The sequence below is a fragment of the Aythya ferina genome, assembly GCF_964211825.1.
Source record: "Aythya ferina genome assembly, chromosome: 1".
NCBI classification, from domain to species: Eukaryota; Metazoa; Chordata; class Aves; order Anseriformes; family Anatidae; genus Aythya; species Aythya ferina.
The window spans coordinates 164,833,112-164,856,393 of record NC_140296.1 but is presented as its reverse complement, the minus strand read 5'-3'; the positions used below and the strand labels follow the sequence as shown (position 1 = coordinate 164,856,393).

The following is a 23,282-nucleotide window of genomic DNA, read 5'->3' as shown; positions in this document are numbered from 1 at the left end:
TCCCAGTTGTGCGTTCCTGAGCCGAAATTTAAGAAGTCCTCTAATAAACAGGTAGGTTATGCAGGAGGTAGCAGATCTGTGAGCTCTGCTTCTGTGTTTCTCAAAAGTAGGATTTGTGGTTTTCCATAGGGAATTTCGTAAGTGCTCATGCAATTCCCCAGGAAATATTAGTGTACACCTGTCTTTTGATGAACAGATTTAACAGAAGTTGTCATGAATGTATAATGTTTATATTAATTCTTCTTGAACATCCTAGGAATGTACTGCTAGAGGTTGTGCAGGACTGCTTGGTACTTCCATTGAAAATGGTTCTAGGACTTAGGGGATAATTTTGGGTGCTGTCAGAGGGACAACTTGTTAGAAATAGGTACTATCGACAATAGTTTATTTTGAAGAAAGTGTAAGGGCTTCTATGGGTTTAAATGGATTGAAATCGGTAGTTCAAAAAAAAAAAAAAAAGTAGCAAAAAAAAAAAAAAGACATGTTTGACTAAGGGATTTTTTACTGATAAAACAACAGGCCCACCTGAAATTTACTGATTTGCTGATTGCAGTAGGCTTTGCATCAGGCCATGGAAGAAGAGGCAGGGCCAGAGTGTAGAAACAAATCTAGGGCACACCATTGGCTGCAGTTACACCTATGTGCAGTATAAATGCATGTTAGTTTTCTCATGTTGTTTTGAAGCTGTTGTGATTGGAACACAAATTAGACACTGGGACTATATAATTTCTTTATGGATCAAGTAATTTTTCTCCTGCTTTTGTTAAAATATGTATTTCAGGTAAGAAAACTATTTTCTTTTTTTGAAGGTAACTAATTGAATGTTGATTTGGATTGCTTTCTTGTCATTCTGACAGTTGCAGGGAGCTCTCATTTATTGTTGCTGAATATTCCCAGTCTACTTTCTTCCCAATTTGTTGGAAGCTCTTTTGGAAGCCTTAATCTGCTCTGTTGTCTGCTGCTTCTGGCATAATATTGATCCCCAGAAGAAGTAACAGGTCCCAACATCTTCAAGTCCTCAACTAACTCATGGTGCTTTTGGACACTAAGATGCTGGAAATTCAGGATAGTTCTGGTACACAGGGTTATGCTCTGGCTACTGCTTTAAGAAACATTAATATAAGAACTGCGTATGTAAGGACCACATTACTATATTTCTGCTTCCCTCTGTAGTACATTTTGCAGTAGTTTTATTCATGTTTATCTATGTTTAGGTTTTGTGTATGTAATCTTTCTCTTACATTTAGATTACTGTGTTTTGTGGCAAAAGTGATTTTGAAGTTCTGTCAGCTTCTCATATGAATACCACTCATTCCTTTAGGGAAGAGAGCAGTGTATTTGGGGTGGTGAGATGCCTGTACTGTACTTAGCCTCATGGTATGTTCCTCTAGAGTATCCAGATACTCCATTTTGCTGGCCAGTTTTGAGCTCAAGAAGAGGTGTTTTTAGTGGAGTCCATAATGCAGCAGTCTGTGATCCACAGCAACTGGGGAAGTTTCAAGAGGAGAAGTTGAGAATGCCAGCTTCTTAAGGATGGTAATATGGGGTGAAATCAAAGCTTCAGTTAGCTTGGTATCAACTCTCCAGCAGCAATGAAAAGCAGGTCTTTGGCAAGGACTGTAAGAACAGCATAATATGAGAGTGACCTGTACTGTGTTACTTTCCCACTATTTGTAGCTTAAAGATTTCCTGAGATGGATGTAGTTTCAGTGCATTTACTGAGCTTTAGCGTAGTTCTCTTGTATTAACTACTCCAGCCTCCTCTGAAGCTCATACAAGCATTTAGTACTTGTTTTAGACTTTGGCAAGGAGATCTACAAATACTCTATCCTATGAAGTTGCCTTGTTTGATTTGGATCTGGACCCTACCAGCTACGTTTGGTCTTTCACACTTCTTGTACTGAAAGAGACAACTAAAAGGCAATCCTTTCTCACTTCTGACTACTTGAGATTTTATAGACCTCTTTTATATTTCCCCTTGTGCCTCTTTTTCAGACACAAAAGTTTACTTTAGTCATTTGTCAAGAAATGGTCTACAGAACAGGTTGATGGATATTTGCTTAGGAAGACACCTGTTTAGCTAGTATGCAGCTAGCCTAAATATAGATTTGAATACAGATTTGAACCTTAGCTCTTTGTGGTCAACTTAAGATCTTTATTATTATTATTATTATTTTATTTTATTTTATTTTATTTTATTTTATTTTATTTTATTTATATTTCTGCATTCTTTGCACGGGGACCTGGCAACACCTGGCAAGGTGTTGTCAAGAAAAAGGGGCATTCTTAATCCTCTCATCTTATTTGATAAATCTGAAAATGCACTGTACACTTGCAGATTTTGTTAGTTTTAGGTCTAGCAATATGTATGTGTAATAAAAAATGGCATACAATAATCCCGATAGTGGAAAATTATTAAAAATATCTTAAGTCAATTATTGCCAATTGCACATTTCTTTTATTAACTTTAAAAGCAGATTTTCCTGCCCTTTGGATTGCATTGTCTTGACCAGATTATTTTAGAGGAATGGAAGCCAGCTATGCATCCATCAATTAACAGCCTGTTACTTTTCCTGGAAACATCTATTATGTTTAAGCACTTTTATGTATGCCATCAGTATTAGTCTAGTATGTCACTTCAGGGGCTTCCATGAAGTAGTATGTATCCTTTTATAAGGGGCTTATAAAGTTTATAGAGGCTAAACACTCTATAAATTTTATAAATTTTATACTTTAAAAAGTATGAACTGAACATTAAGATCCTCTGCTTTTTTATTATTTTTTTTTCCCACAGTGTGTGTTTTTTGTTTTTTTTGACTACATTTTGAGTTCATTGCTAAATGATGGTGTTTATTTGTCTTCCAAATTCATAAAGAAAATGAAAATGGAACTTAAAAGGACTTAAAAGACAGAAAAGACTACAATGTTTAAATAATTATTATGTGGTAGGGATTGGCATCACATGCCCAACCAAATTTCTGTTAATTTTAGAGGTGTGATTCAGAAATTTGTATTGCCATGTCTAAATTGGATAGGTAAGGAGGTGTAGGATGAATTATTTTATTACCCCTTGTATGTTGTTTTTTTTTTTTTTTCTTTTTCTGTGATGTATGGCAGTTGTGAAAGTGATGCCACTAAACTACATTCTTGACTGTGGAACATGAGAGTAGGGCTGAGGCCTCCTACTCCCAACTGACAATTAACTGTGATTGAAACATGGACATTGAAAGTGCACTCTCTAGCATTGTTCCTAAAATGATGATAGATTTCTTTCTTTCTAGTAGAACGTGTTTGGGTCCCAGCTGACATGGTTTGGCCACCTCAGAAGACAGAATGAAAATATCACCTGTAGCTGCAAAGTGTGTAAAAATCATGAAGCCCTTCTGTGTCACATAGTAGGGCTGGTAATATTGGTCCATATAAAATCTAAAACTAGCTGACAAATTTTAGGTAAAAGTAGTTAATACAGACAATAAAGTAATTAAAAGTTTTTTGTTGTTGTTGTTTGTTTGTTTTTTTTTTCATTATCTGTTAAGTTGCGCTCATGCATATTTCTGTTGCAGGGCTCAGAGAGTCTAGACTGTGACCAAGTGAAAAAGCCTGATAGAGTAGTTTTGATGGAGTGGACTGAATTTCCCAAAGGAGAAGATCCAGACTATTATATTGTAACCTATCAGCTCACAGATGCTTTCAATCAAAAAGTAAATGTCATCAATATACGCAAGAAGTAGTTACAAATGTATTTAAGCTGTACATATGTAATTAATAGTATTTTTTAAGATCAATATGAAATGGCAAATAAAGAGAAACTTTGGAGAAATTACACTGAATTCTGTTATTCATATAGTATAAGTGAACTTTTACAGAGTCCTTTTGAAGCCAGTGGGACTTAAAATACCCTTGTGTATTTTGAATAAGAATAGATAACCATATGTTCAAAGTTCAGAATATGTAAAATTTCCAAAGTTCTCTGGTTTGATGAGGAGTCCAGCTTCTCTAGGAGAGGCACAAAACTACCCCCGGATCTTTGTGTCAGAGTATTGTTCTTATTTTGCGCACAAGATGTCCCGGAACTTAAAGAAAATAAGGATTTTCATGCGGAGGTGTTTCTTAATAGCTTGAACAATCTCTAAAAGGTTGTATTATAAATGCATTGGCTATTTTGCAGCTTAAATGTAGCCTTAAGTGTGACATGCTGCAATATCAGATGTCCATTTCAAAACCTTTACAATTTATCATCATTTTATTATCAAACCTTTAGATCATTTATGAATTGTATTTTTATTACTTTCACCTTATCTAGAAATTCTTTTAAATTACAGAATGTAAGAAATATTTCTAAACTTGAACAAAAACCTGTCAGTACTACAATTCTTCTGGAGGAAAATAAGACATATGATGTTACAATAGAATCTCTAAAAAATGGACATATCCGAGGTGTAAAATCATTTAACACACGTAAGTAGTGTAGCACAAAAATAATTTTGGTATAACTATAATTAGTCTTATACTGAAGATTGAAGGAAAACAGATTGAAATCCTGAGATTATTGAATTATTTAGAAACCTTACATGTTTTTGAGCATGAAGAGTGGAATAATTTTACTATTACTTGTTTGGTTAGCATAATAAATCTGTAATATGGGACTGACGTTTGGGAGACTTTTAAATGTTATAAGCTTTGATATACTACAGTAATTTGGGGAGAAATATATAAAAGACGACCATCAGGAAAGTTAATTACAACCTGGCAATTTCATATCAGTTTAGGGTTGTGATTGCTTGTCTTACTTATAGAAGTTAAATATATTAATTACGTAATTAATATTTTTGTTTCCATGTTATGAAAATCCCTCTAGTAGCTTGAAGATCTAAGTATTGTGATTGACTGGGGCAAACTTGTTAGTATAAGAACTTGTGATTGTAGCCACTGATACTGTAAAAACTTCTTTTATACCTGTAGAGCTGTTTAGGATGAGAAGTCTTGATGATAACTGGATTGAAAGGGCTTTCTAATCTTTTTTAATTGCTTTAAAATAGTTTTATAGTATTACCTTTGTACACATCAGAAGCCATATTCAGAATCCTAGTCTAGGATCTGAATACAAACTTGCATCATTGGGAAAAATGTGTAGCAAGTTGAAAACATTGCAGCACCCACTGACTATGCTGAAATAGTACATTCAGCAATCTAGCGGTAATTCATGTTTATGTTACTAAAGTGTTACTGCTCTTGATCAATGTCTATTACTTGACTAATATTCTAGTAAACTGTGTGCTTTTGTGCAATCCTTAATCCTTAATCTATGCATTTATATTTATGATTGCTTCAGACATATTTACATAGCGTCACAGTAAAAAAAAGAGCACAACTTTCTTAATTGCTCAGTAAGACATTTTCCGTTTTGACATAATTTTATACTTTTTATATTACCTATTGTGTGTATCTCTAACAAATCTTAAAAGAAAAAAAAAAAAAACAACAAAGTAATGGATTAAAGATTTGGGTTAATTGGTAATGCAAGTTTTTGGTTTTGGTTTTGTTTTTTCCTTGTCTGTTAGGTGGAATTTCAGAAAATGATATCAAAACATTTGTGACAGCTACTACTGTGTCTTTTAACTGGAGTGCAATGGCCAAAGATTTTTCAGTTTCAGTTTCACTGAATGATTCTTCTCAGTTTATACAAAAAACCAATGGATTCTTTGTGTGGACTGATTTGACACCTGCAACTTTATATACATTTGAGTTTATATTTCACCAATTACATCTTGAATTTCTAAATGTGTCTCAGTCATTGGATGTTCAAGCTGAAACAGGTATATATTAGTTTGTTGTAGTCACAATGAATGCAAGGAAGCACTATCTGTTTTCTAGAAGAGTTAATAGTAAATTACAAAAAGTCTATATATACTTACACATTTTTTAATACATATAGGTTGTTTATTTTCTAGAAAGCAGAAATAAATTGAATGATAATGACTTTGAAAGGGCATTTCTTGCTAATTTGTTTTTTGAGGAGCAAGACTTCAATTTTGTATGTGCAAATATTTTAAGCTAACTATATGTTTTGCAGTCAAATGAATTCTAGTTTAGATGAAAGTGGACTGCAAACACAGGACATTTCGGATTGCAATTACTTGAAGGATATCGACTGAATTTGTTATATACTTTCAACGAAAGGCAGAGAAAATCCTATATGTTGTAAGGATTTGGAATACTTTTTGCCAGTGTTCGAAGCAGTGCTTTTGCACTGATAGGTGCCTAACCAACCTGTGCTGTTTCATAAGAAATGCTTTGAAGGATGTAGGATTCTGAGGCTGGTACACTTGATTGTGTACACCTTTCAATGCAATACACAGATAAAATTTAAAACCTTTAAAACTAGGAACACAAAAGAAAGGATGATATAAGTTCAAATTTAGCAAAATAATTGTTTTCCTAAAATCAGGAAACAATTAGAAACAGATGACTTGTTAATTTCAAAATTTTAAATTTGAAAAATGAAAAAAAAAAAAAAAGAATAAAAAATAATGGATCTCTCTCTCTCTCTTTATTTTTTATTTTTTTTCCCCTTTAGTAAGTTTTAGTAAGCTATATTTTCTTTTAATTAAATCAATCAGAATTTTTAAGACACTTAGGATTTTGAATGAGTGATGATTCATAATTAAAGACTTCTAGTCATGATTTAATTAAATGCTATCATCTTCAAATGAATATGGATTTAAAAAATAATAATAATTATTAAATGTAACACTGCCATACACAGTACAGGAAGTCCTGAAAATACTGTTCTTGTTCACCTACAGGCACCTGTTCCCAGGGGTGGCTGGCATTCCAAAGCAGCTGCTATAGAATGAGTAAGGAGAGTAAGCCATGGAAGATGGCACAACAAGTTTGTGAAATATCTTCGCAAGGGGCACATCTTGTAGACATAGGGAGTGAAGGAGAACGTGATTTTATTTTATCTTATCTCCAGACAATTAGTCAAATAGTCATGTTATGGACAGGTCTTAATGACCTAAAGGTCAGTCTGTTTTGTCTTCTTTGCTATACATAGAAACAGGAGAATTTTAATGTGTAGAACCTAATTTTTAAAAATAAGTGCTATGCTTTAAATAGTCATTTTTTTTTGGTGAAGTTATTAGTAGCTGTAAGAGGAATCATTAATTCTGCATAATTTGAAATACTGAAAATATTTAGCATTGCAGAGGGAAAAAAAAGGCTGTAGCTTTTTTTTTTTTTTTTTTTTTTTTTTTTAAGTGCTTCATAGGGATTTTATTTCGCCTGTAGGTGGTGCTGCTATACCAGCTTTAAAATATGATTTCATACTTTGTGTCCATTACTTTGTATGAATATCAAAGTCTGGGATTGACTTTCATAATTTTGGTGCAGAACTAAGATACTGACTGCTGGTTTAGCAGAGTGCATTCAGTATGGATGCCCAATGGAAGAAGGGACTGAAGCAAGGTATTTAATGTAAAAAGTTTGATTTCCTCCTATTGGTGATATGAGGGTTCTTAATGCCAGCTCTGCTGTTATTATGACCATTATGACTCACTGTGGTGTGTAATTTGGGAATAGCTACAGCGATAAATAAAATTATTGGGAAAGCTCTAACAATGATGGAGGCACTCTGCCAGATAATTGGGATTCAATTTTCCCATGACTAAGTTTAGTGAAAATGTATTTTGTCCTAAGTATCAGAAGGTTTAGAGAAAACCTGCTTTGCAATAAAAGTGTTTCATTGTAGAAAAGAAACTTGCAGTTGTGTTTAGTATGAGAAACACAAACCTGTCTAGATTTGTGGTTAGAGAGGCATTCTAGCCTTCCTTGTTAGAGAAGCACCTGTACTATATGTATTTTACATGTAATATTGTTTTATGCATAAGATTTTAGAATTTCTGTAATTTTTACAGCATATTGATATTAATCTTAACCAACTTGGTATTTTAGGAATAAGGTAGTATTTGTAAGAGGCTGCCAAAAATAGATATCTAATGAAAACATAATATTATTGAAGATCGATAAGAAAACTATTAAGTTTTTTTTTTCTTTTCTTTTCTTTTCTTTTTACTTTTAAATTTTTGATTACACAGGGAAGAGCTGATTGCCAGGCTGGAATTTGAATGTTAGTCTATTGTTTAATATTGATCATGACATGCATTTTTAATTTAGTGGAATCTAGTCAGTTTAATGAAAAAGATAAACACCTTATTTTAAGAATGGCAAGGGATGATTATAAAAGTATTTTTCTAGCACTTCTTTCTTAAATATTTGTCTTTAATTAGCATGTTCAAGTACTATATGTTTCAAGTACTGTATGAGTGTGTTGCAGTCCTGTCACTGTTGTCATTTGCTCATCCTATAAGAACTCCAAATTGTAATTACATGAATATGAGTCTTAGGAGTTCAAAGATCATGGGACATACATTAGGAATGGTGGGACTTGTTTAGAATCATGAGATTAAAAAATACAGATTCAGTTATGTTTTTCTTTGGTGTTTGAGTTAATGAGTTATGAGTTAAATTTCTGTTTGCAATATTTTTCTCTCAATACCCATGGGAGTTTAAGTATTCTATGAAATTAAATGAAAGTTTAGTTTATAACATACTCGGAGGATTTCATCAGCCTTAGGAAAACTGTGGAACACTATGACACTGATAAAAGTTAGTAACACTGCAAGGCATGATAGTTCTGTAACATTTGAATTCTGTTTCTCCTTCTTTAACTCTATTTGGATATGTAACTGCATTAAAATCTTTACTGACATGGGTGAGCATTCCTGTGAAAGACAATTGGGTATCCTGGTCATTTAGGTCTCTGTTCTGCGTAAGAAAGATGGGAGCACTTGGGTGATGTACTTACATCTGTCCTGACACTCTGTGGAGGTCTTCAGATTTAGAAAGTAAAAAGGGTAGGCAAAGACTAAGGTTTCTCTTACAAGCCCAGCTACAAAGGTTTCAAAGACCACTATAAGAAAAAAATATGCATTGAGGTACACAGTATTTTTGAAATACTAGGCTAGACACACAAGTCCTTCCAAAAGTCAAGCTGAGTTAGATATTTAATTTTTTTACCACTGGAAATCTTCACACTCTTGTGGAAATGAAAGACATCACACCATTTTGATTTCTTTTAAAACAACAGAAGAATTGAATAAAACTGGCTTAGTCTAAACCAACGTTGGTTGGTTGGTTTTCTCAGAGAAATGAAAACCGTGTTTTCTGGTGGAGTGCAGACTGAAGCTTACCTCCCTCTAGAGAGGGAGGTCTATATTACAATACTGTGAGCATATTTTATAGGCACCTTTCTCCCAAATTATCAGACTGTCTCAGTCTAGTGTATGGACTATTCTGCTGTAGAAATGGGAAATATTTCAAAGGTTAGGAACTTTGAATTAGGTGTGATTGTCCTAACTACTGAGCTACTGCCATGTGGGACAATGAGGAAAAGGTAGCATTTCCCTGTTTGACTGTGAATCAAGCCCTGGGTTTTGTTTAAGCTAAACTTTTTGCTTTCGGACCAAATTTATGAATATTTGATAGCTGACTGAATTTGTTTCTTTTCCATTACTAACATTTTTAGAAAATTATCCATCCATGATTATTTGATAATTAGTGTTTTTAAAAGGATTGTCTGTAATGATCAAACAGTCTACATTATTCCTATACAGATTTTATTAAAATGTTGTATCTACTACTTTATTTTAATCGAGGGGGGAAGAATTTTACACTGAAATATTTTTCATTCAAAATGTTCCCATGCAATTAATTTTAGAAATCAAATATGTAAATTTTGGATGTTTAGGAGATACCCTTGCAATGAGAAAAGCTTCAGTAATTCGTTAATGTAATGTAAAAATATATGTATTCCTTCATTTTTTCCACATAGGACGAAGGTCAGCTGTTGTGGACAGATGGATCTCCTTATCTTCTAAAGGCTGGTATCTCATCTTTGTCAATGATACCAGAAAATGAAACAGACTGTTATGCTCTTCAGAGAGATCACAGTGGTCCAGACTACTTCTTCACAGGATTTTTCTGCTATATACAGCTACCATATATTTGTGAATATGAATGTAACTATATTTCTTCCAATCTTTTGCATTTATTTTAACAACCCCTCTCCCCCCCCCATATTTGTCTTTGAATATACAAACATAAAAAGAACAAAGTTTTCATGATTTTGAATGACTTCATTTTTGATGTTCTTTTTCAGTACCCCTCGTACCAGAAAACTTCACGTTTAGTGTGCATGATGTCAAGGCAACTGAAGCTGTGTTTATATGGAGTGATACGGACATCTGGCTTAAGTCAGGCTTTGCCCTCATAATTAAGTATTATTTTGATCATATGAAACCATACATTCTGAGCTTGCCTGTGAATACAACACAGAGAAAAGTCATGCAGTTGTCTCCTGGCCTTTGCTACAGTTTTTTACTAGCAGCAAGGAACTCAGATGGGGCACAGACTGTCTTAAGTCCAATTCTGAAGGTAGAAACAAGTAAGTTACAAAAATATATTGTAATAAAAACCACATAATCATAACCACATAATTTTTCATGCTTTTCTTTTGATTATGTTATTCATTTTGTTGCTATTTATTCTGAAATCAGAAATAAATTTGAACATGACTTCTGAATCCAGGATTCACCTGCTTGTAGAGCTGATTCCAAAATCTTTGTTTTGCTTTTGTGCTAAATTGCTTATGAGAATAATGAGGAAGGGTAAGGTGTTTTCACTGGCCACAAGCAGAATGCCAGCTGCAACTTCAACTTCTGTGAAGTGCATTTTAAAAACTCATTGTTAGTTTGATTTTAGTCACAGAATTCCTACTGATGTGTAAAGATAAAGCTAGATATCAGAGTAGTAGCAAGATGTTTTTTAGCCATGCTGATGAAACGGAGTAGCAGACTTTCCAATCTAAAGTAAAAGTTTTTGTTGAAATAGAGGTAACCTCTTATACCTGCAGTAAAGATTAGAACAAAGTTTATGGTTTAAAAATACATTGCGTTTTGACCCACTACATGATGCTGTGTGGTGTAAGAAAAAAGTTATGAAGCAATTAACTTATGTTCTAGTAAAATTTAGCTAGCTGTCATTTGGATGAAGTCAAATGAAATGGGCCTGTGGATAAAGATGAAAAATACCTTCGAATACAAAGGTGAACAAATAGATATGTCTTCAAGGAAAAATTACTTCATGGACACAAATATAATGCTAAAGGTGCTCCATCTACCAAAGACTGACACTATAGAAGAGCTATCTATTTTACTACTTGGTTAGCTTTTGAGTGAATCTAATAGTTTTGTACTTTGATTTGAACAGTGCTAACTATAAATTTATATGTAATTATTTAGCGATGTGCCTTGTATTTTATACACTTAATATTTTTATTGTTTATATACTTATAAATACACACACATAACTGCAAAAAAAAAATATTTTTTGTCAACAGATGTATAACCAGTTAACTTTAAATGTATGCGAGGAAAAAAATACATACTATTATTATTATTATTTTTAAAATCAGCAAGAAGCTGTTAGACAAGGGATTTACAAGTTTTGATCTGATGCCTGAGAATTAATTTTAGGTGCAGAGTTTCTTCAGCTTCCATTTCTGTGGTACTGGGAAAATGTTCTGATTTGTAGAAGTTAGAGAAAGCATACTCCCTTAAATTTTTTGCCAATTTTGTAAAGGCAATCCAAATATGAGACGGAAGTCCTTTGTCTTAAGGTCAGAACAAAATGCAGGGTTTTCTTTAGGGGAAAGAAGCTGTTCCTTTTTTGTAGACAGTACATTTTGATATATTTTGCTTCTTCACCCTCTGGGCTACTTGAAAGTCCCCCCATCTTCTCTGCCTACCTGCCTCTCTGGCCCCTAGTCAGGTGGCTTGTTTTCTATTTATTAGGTGTTGTACTGCAAGTTCCCTCTACAGTGGTGTAAAGATATTCCTGCTTTCTCCTATCAAAAGCAAGTATGTGTTTTACCTCAGAGATTAGCTTTACAGTTGCAAAAAAGCTATCTATAGAAAAATGATTGTCCACGCAAGAAAAAAGACAAGTTTACGGCTTATTAGACTACTGACTGAATTGTTGGAAAAGATGTAGGAGGATGAGGAGGAGGACTGATAAAAAGTGCATGCATTCAACACTTTCTGAAATTCTGTAGATTTTGCCATTTAATTCATTAGGATCGTGTTTACTTAGGTAATATATACCACTTGTCTGAGATGATATTTCTGGTCTAAATATAAGGGAGAAGGCCTAACTGAGAAGAGTGAGTTCTGCATAGAGAGCAGGGCAATTCAGAAAACCTAAATTACACAGAGTATTCCTCTACATATAAATATTAGTTATATTATAAAGGTTGCTTTTTTGTTTTGCTTTAATATTATTTTGTATTTATGTCAGTTAGTGTGTAGTGTTAGCTTTTCAGGCTTTATTTAACAAAATAAATCTTTGTTTTTGATAAAAGACAACAGACGCTTTTACCCCATTTTCTATTTCTAATCTTATTCAATAGGGCCATTGCACTCCCAGAAGTTAGAGACTACGTACGTTTCATCTGCAGAAATACATTTAAAGTGGAAGCCTCCACAGCATTCATCCAGTGCTTATTTTCATTATTACCTTATTAACATTTTGGATACTGAAACCAATGTCTGGGAACAGTTACCAGCTGAAAAAAACAAGACTTCAACAGTTATAAGAAATGTAAAACCTTATCATCAGTATCAGATATACTTACAGAACGTAGCAAAGAAGGGAACTCTAAGCTGCCATGAAAAGCCTATATTAATCACAACAGGTGATTTCTTTTTTTTCTTTTTTTTTCTTCTTCGTTTTTTTTTTTTTTTTTCTTTTTTCTTTTTTTTTCTTTTTGTAAGATCATTTTCAGGGAATAGTTTGTTGGTATGTACTGAGGGAAAATCAGGGCAATTGTATTTTGTATTTTCTGTTTAGTGATGTAAACAGAACTTTTTAAAAAAAATAATTCTATTATTATAGAAGCTATAGAATCTAAATCTAAATAGAGATTTAGATTTATATATTCTAGAATCTTTAGAATCTAAATTTTCAATTAAGAGAATAATTCTATTCTCTTACTTATTTGCTTGCTTATAACACACTTCTATTTGCTAAAGCAATGGAATCATATTTGATAAATACTGTTTTATGGTTCATACATTTAATTTCAGCAAAGTAGAGACATCACTATGATATCTCAAATTATGTAGGTGAAGGCAGATTAGTTTTTGTTTGTTTGTTTTTCTAATTATTGATACTGTGACTCCAGTTACATTATCTTTTTTACCTGTATATATTAAATGGAGTGGAATATGGTTGGAAAATAAGGCACTATTTTATGAGGAAAAGTGTCTGTAAGAGGTAGTTGTCTACAAACTACTGTAAGGAATAATTAAATAGAAGTAAATTTAAAATCATAAGATATTTAGAAGAAAAAATATACCAAAAGACATTGTTGGGAAGGCTTTGTAAAGTGATTGTATGTTTGATCTGTGGTTTTATACTGAAATTCTTTTTCTTTGATTAAGCTGTCAGTCCACCTATAGCTGTTTTTATTTACCCTGAGGATATACAAGAAGAGAGTGTAATTCTTCACTGGAAGCTGTTGCAAGAGGGTCAGGGATCCTACATTCAGGTGAAACCTAATGCAGACATCGGTGAAACTATGACGTTTTTAGTAAACAATACAGAAGCATTTAAGATTGATCATCTAATACCTGGAATGTCATATGAAATAGCAGTGGCAAGTGTGAATAATGGAAATATGAGTGAATTGAAGACCATACAATGCACTTTAAGTAAGATATCTTTAAATGCTGGAAACTACAGACTCTAGTCTAGTCTATTTTCTAACAGATTTTGTCTAACAATCTATTGTCATTACTATTGTCTAACAGATATGGCATATCAAAATGACTTGCCTAATAGCCAAGGATCAAAACTATAATATGGAATACATTCATCCAATCTTAACTGTTAAAGGCAGAGCAGATGCTGTTAACTTTCAAAGACATGCAGCCTTGGTAAACATGTTAGTAGTACTGAATGTTGTTTAACTGTGATGAGGACCAGAGCAGGAAATGCTCTTTCCCCTGACAGAAGAAATTGATTGAATCATTCATTTGAAATAGCAGAATGGTTGAAACATTATTATTATTACTTTGGTGGAAAAGCATTAGGTGTTCTGAGAATAACGCTACTACTCGTGAGAGGGTGCTGTTAAAAGATTTAGCGTTAGAAGTAGTAGTAGCTCAGAGGTAAAATCTGTAAATTATTTATTGAAAGATCTTTTGTATTAGCCTTAGTTTACCAAGATGTTGAAATGCTTTTGGAGTAGTATAATATTTTTTTTTTTTTTGGATATATGGAAGGAATGGACAGGATTCAGTCATGATATATATATGTGATATGTAAAGGCTGCAGCTGTCAGATTATAGACATAAAATGCCATGTTGTCATTTTTTTCCTAAATGGTAACTGTTCTGGCTTAGCCTTTTGAGATTTATTTATTTATTTATTTATTTTAATATATAGCATTAGATTGAATACCTCATTCAGGACATAGATGACAGAAAAGTACAAATGGGATTTTTCACAGCTGTAAGAATGTATGGGAAGAAAACTGAACAGGTCAATATTGCATCTGTCAAACATATCTCATTCTCCATGCTTAATTCCACGTCCACATATATACATGTATTTCTGTCTATCGTTTCAGCTATCCTTACTGACTTACCTTTCTTGGTGCAGTTATGTTTGAAAAGGTAATTCACCTTTGGAAGCCTAACTTGCTTTGATGCTAAATCACTGGCCAAGTGTTTCAGGATTCTAGTAATAAATACCTAAAAAATTCAGGTTGTTTATTTTTTCTGAGCAATGACAAGTTTTATTATATCTATTCACCATGCAAGCATAGTTTCAGGGCAGTTGCTTCTGGTTTGTTGTGTGCTTCTCATTATTTTCAGCCAATTTTAACATGTTGCAATTTCATTTTCTTCTTTTAGAGCCCAAGCCAGTTCAAATTGTAGTTCCTTATGTGGTTTATACCAATGCTGTAGTATTATTTGTTAGCATGCCTGATACTGGAGTATTTGATGGCATACATGTTACAACTAATGGAGGGCCTAATGCAACTTTCGTTTTGAAACGTGATGGTAAAATAACAATTGAAAACCTTACTCCAGGAACAGAATATGATTTCTGTGTCTCCACAAAAAGTGGAAAAATGTTGAGCTCCTTTTACCATGTAACAGGTGTAAAAACATGTGAGTATTTTAAGTTGATTCCTATAAAATTTTACAATATTAAATTCTGATTTATATTATCTGTTTTCATTTCAGTACAGTAGAAAAGACAGATTATTTAAAAATCACCTGATATATTTGTGTAAGAGATTAATAATTATAATAACACTAGCTGTTTTCTAAACAAAATTATAACTGTCCCTTTTCATTATTAAACTTTCTAAACTCTGTTTTTTATATCGAGTCTATAAAATGTATAGCAAGTATTTCAGGAATTCAGTCTGTATTAGATTGTTTTGGGGAAACAAGACCTGGTTTGACCATTTATTTTAGCCAAGGCAATAAGCATAAATGGAGTTGTTTCTATCTCTTGAAATTAACAATCTAATTACTCCCACTGCATTTTTAAGCAAGAGCTTAAGCTGAGTTAAGCAAGTGTTAAGCACCCGAACTACCCAAGTTTCAAGATAATAAATTCAACATCAAACAAAAACATTAAAAAAGTATTATGGGAAGGGGACTTCTTCTATCAAAGTCTTTCAAAAAAAAATTAATAACAACTTTAAAATTGTTTAAAATACCTATGGAAATTCTGTGTTTTGACTTTTCTATTTTTTATGATAATTGTAATTCCGGGACTTTCTCTTTTCCTGTTTTACCATTTTCCTTTGCAATCCTTTTCTACTCAGAGCGGAAGTGTTATAAAAGAAACCACCAATATAGGATAAAAGGAGCAAAGAAGAAAGAAGAGAATGAGGGGGAAAAAGAAAAATTATTTACCAAATAGTGAAAACTTTGAAAACTGATTTTTCTTAGAATATAGTTTTAATAAAGATTGGGTTTTGATTACTTGTGTGAGAGCAATCCCTAAACTTAGCATGACATTTCCTTAGAAAACAGTTCTGATTTGTCCCTCCTGTGCCACAAAAAAACTTGGAAGAAAGAAAAAATCTGAGTTTCTATTAGAAAATGTGTAAATTTTGGTACATTCCAGCCAGAAGCAGCTGGGATTGGATGAAAGAAACGCAGACAAAAGTAGAAGCTCCTCCGTAGTGTGATCTGTAATATATTATACAAAGCTATACTAATTAGGGATAAAGAGTATTTGCTTTGCCTAGTCTACCCAGTTTTGCTGATCTTTCTGGCAAAATTTAGGTCAACTGTGAGCATTATTGCAGTAGTATTGGAGGGATTAATTTCATTCTGGAGGATTTTCCTGCCTAGGATTGTTGGCATGTTCAGCCCCATGTGATTTTAAGATAAGCAAAAAAGCAATTTTCTTTGAGTAGTGTCAATATTATCTCCTTGCTCTTTCACCATTTTTCTGTTTTGGAACACCTCTGTGTTTGCATGTCTGAGATCAGATTTTGCCCTCTACTTGTTTGAATCTGTTACTGATTGTCTTCACTTTTATGTCACCATAGGAAACACAAAAAGTGTTGGATTAACAGTAATGGATTTTATTTTTTTCTTGTAGGTCTGGCAGCTCCTCTCAATGTACGAGAAGGTAATGTTACAGACACTTCAATAGAAATTGCTTGGGACCGTGCTGATGGAGATTTTCAGCGATATGAAGTCACATGTACAAATTGTGCAAGTGCATTCAGGGTATGCTTTTTAAATGACCACTTGTGTATAGACAATACAGTTATATTTTTTTAAAGTCTTACATAAAGTAATCAGAGGTTAAATTAAAAGCTATGTCTCCCACTAAAATAGGTGGAGGTGTAATTAGCATAATTAAAGCAAATTTTGCAAGCAGTTCTGTGAAAACTTTATTTGGCTTTTTAGGTCCAGAAGGTCAGGCAAGAAACAGCAACATTTTCTGATCTTATTCCTGGTAAGCTGTACAATTTTACAATTCGAACAGAAAAGGAAGGTTTCAGAGACAGCATTTTTGTCACAAAGGAAATAGAAACAGGTGAGACCTGTGTCGTTATATTTAGCATTGTTTACCTATATCTCTTTTCTTTCACAGTTCCTGGAATTTTGTTTCGAGTACAGAAAAGTCAATAAATAACTTTCCTTATTTCTTCCTCATTCTCTTTCATTGTTACTTATTTGACTGTGTCCTTTGAAAGTAAATGCAGTTGAATATGGTTGTAGTGTACAATTAACTTCTGATGTTAACATAATGACTCAAGCACGTGGATGCTCCAGGTGTACAAGTGGTACTTCCAGACAGTCTGTCTACCAGCATTACAAAAAGTAGTCTTTTCACATAGATTTCTGTTTAGTATTTGATTTTTCACTTCACTGATGAGTTTGAACACAGTTATCTGTTCAGAACTGAATTGTTTTCTGATATTCTCTCATTGGCCTCCTCTTACATCAGGACTAAATATGGGGCTTTCTACATTTATTTTTACTTTAGGTTAGGACATATGCTTCTCAGACGCACAGTTCTGTTTTAGTTCTCCAATGTTAATAATAAGTCCCATTGTCATTCTCCTTGCTGCTAGAGCTTTCCTTTAGTTGCATATATATCTTGAGATTAGGATGAGTAGTTCCATGAAAAAATGAGCATTAAAATTAGCACAGCAGCAGATTAAAATTCATCCAAGGTGATTAGGAGAAGATAGGAGAGATTATAAAACAAAACAGAAAACATTCTTGTCTTGTTGAAATCGAAGTACTCTTGCCTTCTGAACACACTGTGCAGTTCTGGTCCTGTTAGAACATGCTAAAAGCTTGTGTGCACACCCACAGCAGAGCTGAGAGAAAGACAGAGACAGGAGGGGGAGCCTAAATAATAGCCTGCCAGGCTTCTCTAGGCCCATCCAGGAGCCACCAGCCCATCAAAGGCCAAACTCCACAAGTCCAGAGGAGCACAGTGCCAGGTAGAAACTCAAATTAAGGACTCACAAGGAACAAAGTCCCTGTCAAGGCCCTTTCCAGGGCTGTCCAAGGAGAGCCACAGCCCCATTTGCCCAGGCATACAGCCCATCAAGACAAGTCATGGAGAGCAGCTATCCAGATCAGCTTTTGGACTGCGGGAGGTTGTTGCCTAAGGATGTAGGATGTGTAATGGGGTGCAGGAGAAAGGCAGCTCAGGACTGCACAGGACTTAATATGGAATGTTTAAGGGAGGAACCAAAGAGGAGGAGCAAATGTAGAAATTAGAGGGTTAAGGTGGTAAAAACAACCAGTCATATGGAAATGATTTTCTGTTCAGTATCTTGGCTGGCTATGCTGTTTCTAACTCTTTCTGGGTGCATGTTGTGTGTACCAGGGTGGGAATGTAGCAGCTGGGGTCAGACCACTGGTCTGTGGTAGCAGCGAGTGGTGTGAGGGTGGGTGGGTGAGTGAGTGTGTGGCTGCTGTTGAGGATCAAGCTGGATGAGGTGGGGAATAGGCAAAGTGGCCTGGGAGCAAGGTGGTGAATGGATCTCTCAGGGCTGGCTCCAGCTGTGAGAGTATCTGTGCTTTTCTGAGCATGTGAGCACAGGCAGTTGGCTCTTGGGATCTGGGAAATCCTGGCCAGCTGTGTGATTGTGAGAGGGTGTGATAGTCCAGATAAGAGTGGGGCTGTAACCCTGGGAGCTTGTGTGTCCTGGTGCCAGCAGCTGGAGAGACTGGGTCCAGGGGCAGCTACTTGGCAGACTGAGTGTCTGAGCCCAGCTGCTGGAGGCACGCACCTTGTACATCTGTATATAAGTATTCTCACTAATGGACATCCATTCTCAGCCAGCAGGAGAGCAGGATGAGGCCATTAGTGCTGTTTGTATTTGTGTGAGTGCTCTGAGTGTCTGTGATCATTGTAGCTGTCCAAAAATGTATACATTGTGCATGTGTGCTCTGTATGCATGTGCCTAGTGGGAGTACATCTTCAGCTTGGTTGGACCTGGGGACATAGTTGTTTATTAAATTTGTAGATAAATTGCGGAACTCTTGGCCAGAGGACATTTGGTGTTATGATTGTGGTTTGGCTCAGGAAATCTTTCAGCTGCACAGTAGGAGATGGTAGCTTGGGAAGTTATTGAAGATGATTATCATGTGCAAGACTTGCTTTTCTGTAGACATCTGCTTTTGGCCACCACTGAATACAAGATATTTAGGTCTTGGCTCAGTATGTTAGCCCTTATGCTGACATTCCTTTTTCTGAGAAATTGTAGGGTTTTGAGGAACTTCACATCAGTGATGTTCAAACTACACTAAGCAGTATTACAGTGAAGCAATCAGTTTGGCTTTGGATCTAATGGTATTGAAAGTCCCTATGCGTGTTACTGAAGTTGCATTATTCTTTGTGTGGTTTAAATAAACAAGGACATGACATATTTATTTTTTTGGGGGGAAGGGGGAAGTTTTCATCACAGCCTGTTGAAGTAAGCCCTGCCATAGAGTAATATAGCTGAAATGTATTTTAAAAATAATGTTTTGTTTTATTTTTACACAGTACCAAATGCAGTTAAATATCTGAACTATAGCAGAGAGACTGAATCAATAACTGTTACTTGGCCACCAGCCCAAAATAAATTTGATGGATATGTTCTTTCAATAAACAGCAAGACCTTCAACAAAGAGAAAATATTATCTTCCGGTGTAAGGTATGAAGACAACATTTTAATATTCAGCTATATAAAAAATAGCTAACATGAACTGAAAATAGATGTTGCACAGTATATCTAAAATAAGTAGTCTGCAGAGTTATTTACATGGGATTTATGTTTGATTTTTTCAGTTGATATACATTGCTAAACCCATGTGAAAAAAGGCCATTTTAAGAATTGCATTTTTTAACAAATGACTTCTCATATGGTATTTCTGTATAAAGAAGAACAAATGAAATACTGCATCGGAGTGAATGCCTATAGAACCTGTGTGTCGTTCTAGATGTTTAATTTAATCTTTTAAGAATTTCTGGTACTTGAACTTGCTATCATGGAGTAATGCATCCTAATTAAGATTTTATCATGCTAGATAAGATTTTATCATGTTAGATAGTTGTATCACAGCAAAATAATTTGTTGACTGACAGCATATGTATGTATATCCACACATCATGTGTAAATAATATTCAAAATGCTATAATGAATTAAACTTATGAAGACACGTGCATTTAAAAATCCTAAAGAACACAATATCTTTTCTTTTTTATGTTTGTAGAATATACAAATTTGAGAATCTTCAGCCAGGCACTGATTTCTTAATCAATATTGTGACAACCAATGGACTAAAAAGAAGTCGTCCCACCATACTCAAGATTAGCACCTGTATGTTCACAGTTTATTAATAATATTTAGTGATAACAGATATGTAGGGCTATTACATTTTAATGTATTGTCCAAGAAAAGCTATTTCTTATTAAATCAGTGCATGGTTTTATTCAAATCAACACATGAAGTAACATCTTTCTTTTCAAGCTAAATATCCTTGAAAGTTATAAATAAAAGCTTTTTAAGCACAAATAAGTTTCCTTTGTGTTCAATGGGAATATGCCAATAGACAAAACAGTATATTATTAGGATGATACAACTTTTCTATAAAAATTTACAAACATTGCTTTTATTTTGGATTCTGTTGCTAATATGTAGATGTGAATCGAACTTTTCAGATTTTTCTTAAGTACAAAATGAAATCTGTAACTGCACTGAACTGCAGTTCAAAATAATGAATTACAGCAGAGTCTTCTGTAGATGTTAATTTCCTTCAAATTAGTATAGAGCATCTTGATACTAAATTTTGCATCTACTCTTATCTTTACCTCAGATCCTGATCCACCATCAGATTTACAGGTGTTTGGGCAAGAAGAAAATGCAGTCTATTTGTCTTGGAAACTGCCAAGAGGAGGATTTGATATGTTTCAGGTGAGATAAAAATGGGAACAATGCAATATCTTTTTACTCTTTTTAAATTTCCCAATGAAGTTATTATATTGCAGGTACTGCAAACCCAACAATAGTTATTAGTCTTTATAAACCATGAAACTACAAGGGCGAATACCATTTCTAGAGAAGGTTAGCTAAAGACATATTTCGTATTGCATAACAGTTTTGTAAATGATTATAAAATTAAGCTTTTAAAAGCTTTCAAAATGATTTTTCAGCTAACGTGCAACAGTGAAAAAAATTACAAGTCAAAGCTTAAATGCAATTGTAATGCAATAACTTATTTTCTTAGCTTTGTGAATTTTTAATACAAATTAAACTGCAAAATAAAAATTTCCTTTTATATACAAGGATCTAAATGTGTTGGTTTGAAAGTTCTAGAGTAAAATATTTTGATTTTTTTCTTAATGTAGCCATTTACAAGACAAAATTGCCAATATTTAATACCTCCCAGGCCTTCCCAGCCTTAAGCACTAAGTAATTTAGGGATTTCCTGAGTTACAGGTTAAATCTGAACATACATGAGAAAAACAGTGACTACCTTTCCTGAAATTGTTTAATTGTTCATGCTACACAATTTCATTATGTCCTATTTCAAACTGGACACTTTTTATTTTAATGTGGATATTCTTTTCCTTTGTGTGGTTTAAGAAATAGCTAAGACTGGATATTCACCATATCCATCCCTTTCACTATTTTATAGGCTTTAATTTCTCAATTGTCTTTTGTGCACCATTCTTATGTGGATGTCATTCTACAGTTCATGTAATATTTTTCTTTGTCTTTGATAGCTTTCTTGAGACTGGACTTTCACTTAGGATGTGGATGCAGAATGGTGTTATCAAAACTATTGTGGTGTTTACCCGTTTTTCTTTCTATACCTTTCATTGGCAATTACTTATCTTATGAATATTGTCAAACGTTTTTAAAACCTCTTCAGTGTGTATTTCAATTTTCAACAACAGAATTTGACTTAAACTTATACTTGATAATGGTTCTGGTGTGGGAAAATCATTGACCATCTAAAAAATTCAGTTACAATTTCTTCTATGGGCTTGTCTTTACTGAGTGATTCCTTTGCATTTTCATCAGCTAGTAGCAGCCCCATAGAATCATAGAAACATAGAATGGTTTGGGTTAGATGGGACCTTAAAGATCATCCAATTTAATTAAAGATCATCTAATTCAATTCTAAGCTTAATTTCTAAATTATTTTAAAAATATTTTTAGAATATATATATATATATTATTTCTTAGGCCATTTTTAATTTGCTCCTCTGACTCTTTTGGCCTGCTGACCCGTGTTTCTGCTCTGCCTTGCCCTTTCCTGCGCTTCTTAGGTTAGCTTGCATGAATTAGACAAGTTAGTAGTTCTTATTTTTATTGTTTGAGCACGATCTCAGATTTTTAAGGATGACTTTTCTTAAAGTAATCCTCTTCAAGGTTCATATACCTTGGCTATTTCTACATGCCCTCTGCAACCTGTTTGTGTGTTATGTATATGAACCTTTAAGGTAGCCTTTTGTTGTTTTTCATACTATGACGAACATTTGCAAACTTAACTGCTCACCATGATTTTCTTTAAATTTCCTTTTAAATTTCCCCTTTTCTATTTAAACGTGCTATACATTTTTTATTCTGTCAAAGAAGATAAGTTCTAATATTTCAGGGTTAGTATTACAGTGCTCTTCATCATTTGTATTTTGAACCATATCCTTTGCAACGCTTAGCACAAAATCTAGAGTAGTTTCTGTTCTTCCAGTCCTCTGGTCAGAAACAATCCACGAGGACATCTACACACTTAGTTTGTGGATCATGTTTCACCGAGACATTCAACCAGTCTCTTTTGTATCCTGTCTTTTGCAGCCTGTCTTGTATACCTTTGCCATTTGCAGTCGCTGTTTGGACACGGTCAAACGGTCAAAAAACCTCTTCTATAGTAAACTGTTCTACTGTTCTTTAAATGTTTAATTTGAATCAATAAAGAGTTCAGGGTGTAGCCCTGTACCCTTAACTCACTGACTAGGATATCCTTGATTTTGTAGCACTACCATACAACAAAGTACTTTGCTGTAATGGTTTTACACAGTTTATACCCTGATATTACAGTGTCTAATTCCCCCTCTCCTCCTGACTCCTATTATATCCTTACCTAAAACTTGAAATCTGAGTATTCTTA

General features: G+C 33.9%; 1 protein-coding gene across 4 annotated transcripts in view; it reads left to right on the top strand.

Moving 5' to 3' along the window:
- The first annotated feature begins 28 nt into the window (after positions 1-28).
- Positions 29-23,282, top strand: part of PTPRQ (protein tyrosine phosphatase receptor type Q) — a 135,990-nt gene continuing 112,736 nt past the window's right edge. For 3 of the 4 annotated variants that reach the window (XR_014694410.1, XM_084523869.1, XM_084523868.1), the window contains exons 1-15: positions 661-781; positions 3,564-3,701; positions 4,323-4,458; positions 5,562-5,816; positions 6,807-7,024; positions 9,893-10,079; positions 10,220-10,504; positions 12,527-12,811; positions 13,560-13,829; positions 15,036-15,296; positions 16,753-16,883; positions 17,067-17,196; positions 19,672-19,822; positions 20,382-20,488; positions 20,985-21,082. Coding sequence is in view for 3 of the 4 variants with exons in the window: in XM_084523869.1 (XP_084379995.1) it covers positions 734-781; positions 3,564-3,701; positions 4,323-4,458; positions 5,562-5,816; positions 6,807-7,024; positions 9,893-10,079; positions 10,220-10,504; positions 12,527-12,811; positions 13,560-13,829; positions 15,036-15,296; positions 16,753-16,883; positions 17,067-17,196; positions 19,672-19,822; positions 20,382-20,488; positions 20,985-21,082 (2,700 nt within the window). In the remaining variant the exon portion in view is untranslated. Of the gene's footprint in view, positions 52-660; positions 782-3,563; positions 3,702-4,322; positions 4,459-5,561; positions 5,817-6,806; positions 7,025-9,892; positions 10,080-10,219; positions 10,505-12,526; positions 12,812-13,559; positions 13,830-15,035; positions 15,297-16,752; positions 16,884-17,066; positions 17,197-19,671; positions 19,823-20,381; positions 20,489-20,984; positions 21,083-23,282 lie in introns of those variants that run through there. The other variant, XM_084523870.1, reaches the window with a different exon arrangement.